Raw genomic sequence first — 4,919 nt, forward strand, 5'->3', positions numbered from 1 at the left:
TGTATGCATTCTCTTTCCTCACGCCAATGAACCTTCACGAAATAAAGCTTAGACATTATCTCATTTTCTTTTAAATGAAGTAATTATGATTATGACCTTTCATTGACTCTGAAACGAGAAAACCAATTTGATTGTCGTCACTCCAAAACCAAATCCTTATTTTGCATGTGAATACTATACCAACAACAATACAACAATAAAGGTATTTCAAAACTTTATAGATTAATAGGTAACCCTTGCACATAAAAAACTGGGAATTGCACACTAGGAAGGGTGGAAAGTAAGATGGGAGAAAGAGAATAAGACTAGGGACACGATCCTTCTAGAAAAAAATGACATGAATATCTAAAATGGTCAGCAGAGAATATACAGTAAATTAGATTACTGGTAGCAATGTAGGCAAATATAGCTATACTACTTTCCTTACTAAGTACATAAACATGTAAGGCATTTTCTATTCAGGAGCATAAATTTTCAAACAATACCACAATACACTGCAAAACAGAATCCACTTGCACTTACCTACAAAGCAAAGGAGACTGACTAGGATTATGATGATGGATTGCCGTCCCAGGACAACCCTAGAGGTCTGTGGAGCATCACACGACTGTACAGGCCCAGAGCCATAATCTGTGGCATTCAGATCATAAAGGAAATCATTGTGACGCATTTCCAAGATGCACCCTGAGAAAGGAGCCACTTTTGGAGGTATCAAATTCCACCTATAGGACCCAGATAAGGAGGCAAAGCTGGGCATGGGTGCCAGGCCCCCAACCTGAAGAGGGCCTTGGACGTTGAGGAGGAAGCTGGGGTACATGGATATATTTGGATAGGGGACAGAAGTCTTGCATGGATCACGAGAACCATCGGTTGAGTTAAATCCGCAGTCAACCACTTCAAATGTCATTTCCTTCTCTTTCCAGGCGACGATGAGCTGGAAGATTCGGTTGTTGTTCTTCTCAACCGGGATCGAGATCTTTTCGGTCCCTGACCCGAGTTCGATGTAGGTCACCAGGACCCAGTTCCTGAGAAACACATACATGAAGTCCTTGGGATAGTCCTCCCAGGGTAGCTCCACGATTGGCCCCATGTAAAGAAGAGTGCCACTGTGGCTATTCGATATGAACGAGATGGAAAAAGTCGAGTTGTCACACACTTTCAGCGGTTTGTACCAAGCGAAGCTCTTCTCAAACCTCGCGTTCTTGAGTTCACAGCGGGGTCCGTAGTTATGGTCGTCTATACACTGGCACTGAAGGGTGTTGTTGAGGACACCGCAAGTCCCTCCATTGTAGCAGAAGCCACTGAAGCAAACGGAGGGCAGGGGTTCGAGCTCCCCACAGTCGCAGGTATATTCGTCGACAATGTCGACACCCACCATAGTGGCTGTGCTGCTCGCCACGACCAGAGGGGTAGTGAGGTTTGGTCGCACGCTGTGTTGGCAACTTCGCCCACCGCAGGGGGACTTAGATTCATACAGGCAGGCGTTGATGTCCACCATGACGATGTCAAGGCCAAGTGCTTTCGAAACCTGGAATGTGATGTAATGAGTGATTATGTACAACATCATGCACACTGAAATGTAAGTTATTACATGCGCAGTCATGCCGAGAGCGATAATCGGCTATAGTCGTAACAATATATATATATATATATATATATATATATATATATATATATATATATATATATATATATATATATATATATATATATATATATATATATATAATATATATATAATATATATATATATATATACATATATATATATATATATATATATATACTATATATATATATATATATATATATATATATATATATATCATCTCAAAGCATACCATCATGTTAACCTATCCAAACCAACAATCAATCACGAATACTCTGTTCACCTCCATCCTGTTTTTCATCAAGATTCCATCCAGCCTCTCGGCAGTGTAATAGGGCGATCCGTGGCAGTTGTACCGGATTTGAACTCCTCCGTCGACATCCTGCATGTTGAAGACATCGACGTTCTTCGAAGGGATTTCGTGAATCCTGGCGATCTCTTCTTTGAGACGTTCGTACAGCGTCTCCGCGCCTGCTGCCTGTTTGAGACGGGGGAGGGGGAGTTCTAGACTCATTTGGTTCATAGATGCAGTCAGGTAAACGTTTATGAATTATGCGTGCATAGACATTAACTTATAAAGAATGCAGGGTGTCCATAAGGTCCCAGTGCCATTACAACTATTTATTTACCAGAATGGGACTTTATGGACACCTGTACGACTCAGGGGAGTTCTACTCTCTTCTTGGTTCATGGATGCAGTCAGGCAAACGCTTATGAATTAATTATATCAGGTACACATTTATACAATAAATTCGCAAGAATGGGAGTTGTTCAGTTCAGGCAGACCGACTGTTTTGTGTACCTCAGAAATGACTCACTTGGAGTATGAAATATATTACACTTTAGGAGGTCTTTCTAAATAAAAAAAAAAGTGTGAGTAAGAACCAATTAGTGATATCATAAATAATAATACTTATTAAATAATTATTACAATAATACTGTTGCCAACTCTACAATGTGTGTTTCAAGAGCATTGTACTGGTAAACAGTTGTGTAAAAACCATTTTAAACTATCATGGTCTTGCGTGAAATATTTCGTCTACCAATTATTATTAATATGTATTTGACTAATTATTAGAATATACTGTTGCCAACTCTATAATATGTCCTCAAAGAGTATATGACTGGCAAAAAGTTGCATAAAAACCATTTTAAACTATTATTGTCATACGTGAAATATTTCTTCTATCAGTTATATCAGAATTGTAATGTTTGTTTTAAAATAATTAGAAAATTAACCTCATATTAGATTGAGTGAAAATCAAAGGTTGTGAAATTCGTAACAAAACCTGCCTTGAGATATTTCACCTTATTTGTCCTGAGCATTTGTTGAGACCTGACATCGGCAAGTGTGAGTGACCCCGAATTCATAACGGAGTTAAAATTGAGGTCCACAACGTTGATGCTGACCTCGCCTATAGCTGCTTCCACACGTGATATGTCGTACACCTGTTCGCGGTGAATTGGGAGGATGCCAGAGTAAATATCTCAAGGTAATATGGTGAGAATATGAGAATATTATGTCCACATACACAAGCATTTGGGGGACAGAAAGGTGGTAAGCAGATACGTCAAATATGGCCCAGCCTTGGGGAAGCAAGAATAAAGGGAGAATAAAGAGAGAACAGAGAGAGAATTCTTTGAAAAACTTAAGGGGTTTACCTTCACCCTGAGTAAGTGCAGTCCTGCAGGCGTTCCCTTAAACATCGTGATGTTGCCACTCTTCCGGTCCACTTGGAAGTAGTTGGCAACATCGGACGAGGTCGTTTCATCCACCTCGAATATCTTATCGTCCAGGTCGAAGTCATCCAGATCCGTCACGTAAACAGCCCCGATGACCATCGATGGGAACTGGCCCTAGAGTGACGGAGACGCACAGTTTTACACAAACTCTTTATTATTTAAGAAGGTACATTGAAGTCAAGTATCAAATCATCCACTTATAGGCTTCTGTCATCCATATTGACATTCAGAAATCCATTCTTCCCTGTTTCTATTTAGCCCCAAAACCACAATTATTATTATCATATATACTATATATTAATCAGATGAACCCTACTCATATGGAATAAGTTCACCAAAGGGACCATTGGCTTGACAGTCTTCAAACTTCCAAAGAATATTATGGTGTTCAATAGGAAGTAAGAAAAGGTAAAGTGAAATACAGAAAGAAGAAATGAGCCCACCAATGGGGTCATTGACTTGAAATTCTTCAAGCTTCCAAAGAATATTAATGTGTTCATTGGGAAGTAAGAGAAGGTAAACAGAAATACAGAAAGATGAGATCTCACTTATTAAAAAGAAGAAACGAATGAATAAGTTAACAAATAGATAAAAATTTATGAATATTCTGGGAGAATTTTCATAAAGGAAAAGTGGATCAGGGATCAATTGTGAATGTGAAAGATCCCTGTTAAGATATATGGAAAATTGACAAACAAAAGACCATCCGCCGATGCCCCAAGTCATAACTGCTATTACCAGGAAACAGAAACCTACCATCACGAACCACTCCATCTAAAAGAGATGAATCTCTGGCAGAAGTAGATCTCAAAACAACACAAAAGTTGACTGTACCTGGTAATTGTAGACCTTGATCTTGCTTCTCCCATCGGACATTGGCGAATCGTTCTCGTCCCCGATCTCAAGGGTGAGGAGTCTGATGCCCCTGCGCCCCGTCTGATCTTGGGTCACAAAGGGCAGGGGGTACACCTTCTGCTCCTCTCGGTCCAAGGACGCCAAGGGAATCAGGCGGTACGTGGACCTTCCCCTGGGAGGGTAAACGGAGACACTTGTTATAAATGCATCAGCATTACAGATTCACATCTCTCTGTCTCTGTATTTCGAGAAAACATAGTTTCTTTACAAAACATCCCAATGAATTATCATTTACCGTCATGAATATGTAATTATTTCGAGCAGCGAGCTCAAACAGAGCTTAAGTCAGGAGAGAAAGGAGCTTCGGTAAACAAGGTTTGTGCGTTTGTGTTTCTGTGTGAGTTTGTAACACACACACACACACACACACAAAGAGAGAGAGAGAGAGAGAGAGAGAGAGAGAGAGAGAAACGAGGTGATTACAAGTCTTTCTCTCTCTCTCTCTCTCTCTCTCTCTCTCTCTCTCTCTCTCTCTCTCTCTCTCTCTATTAAGACAGGTGTATACAAGAAGAGTAAATATTTATTGCTGTTATATGCATGACTTCAGAAGTAAAACGAACTATTAAAGTAACTTCAACTAAAAACATAAAAATAAATTTTAAAAATCTAACAATAATAGCGATTTTTTTTTTCTCTCTCGATTAAAGATAGG

The 4,919-nt window shown here is 39.6% G+C and overlaps 1 protein-coding gene across 1 annotated transcript in view; it reads right to left on the reverse strand.

Moving 5' to 3' along the window:
• Positions 1-4,919, reverse strand: part of LOC135207187 (DE-cadherin-like) — a 176,725-nt gene that overhangs the window by 12,201 nt on the left and 159,605 nt on the right. The window contains 5 exon segments of the mRNA XM_064238757.1: positions 523-1,528; positions 1,893-2,087; positions 2,918-3,058; positions 3,272-3,466; positions 4,187-4,379. Of these exon segments, the coding sequence (XP_064094827.1) occupies positions 523-1,528; positions 1,893-2,087; positions 2,918-3,058; positions 3,272-3,466; positions 4,187-4,379 (1,730 nt within the window).

This window comes from Macrobrachium nipponense, chromosome 32 (genome assembly GCF_015104395.2).
Source record: "Macrobrachium nipponense isolate FS-2020 chromosome 32, ASM1510439v2, whole genome shotgun sequence".
Lineage (NCBI taxonomy): Eukaryota > Metazoa > Arthropoda > Malacostraca > Decapoda > Palaemonidae > Macrobrachium > Macrobrachium nipponense.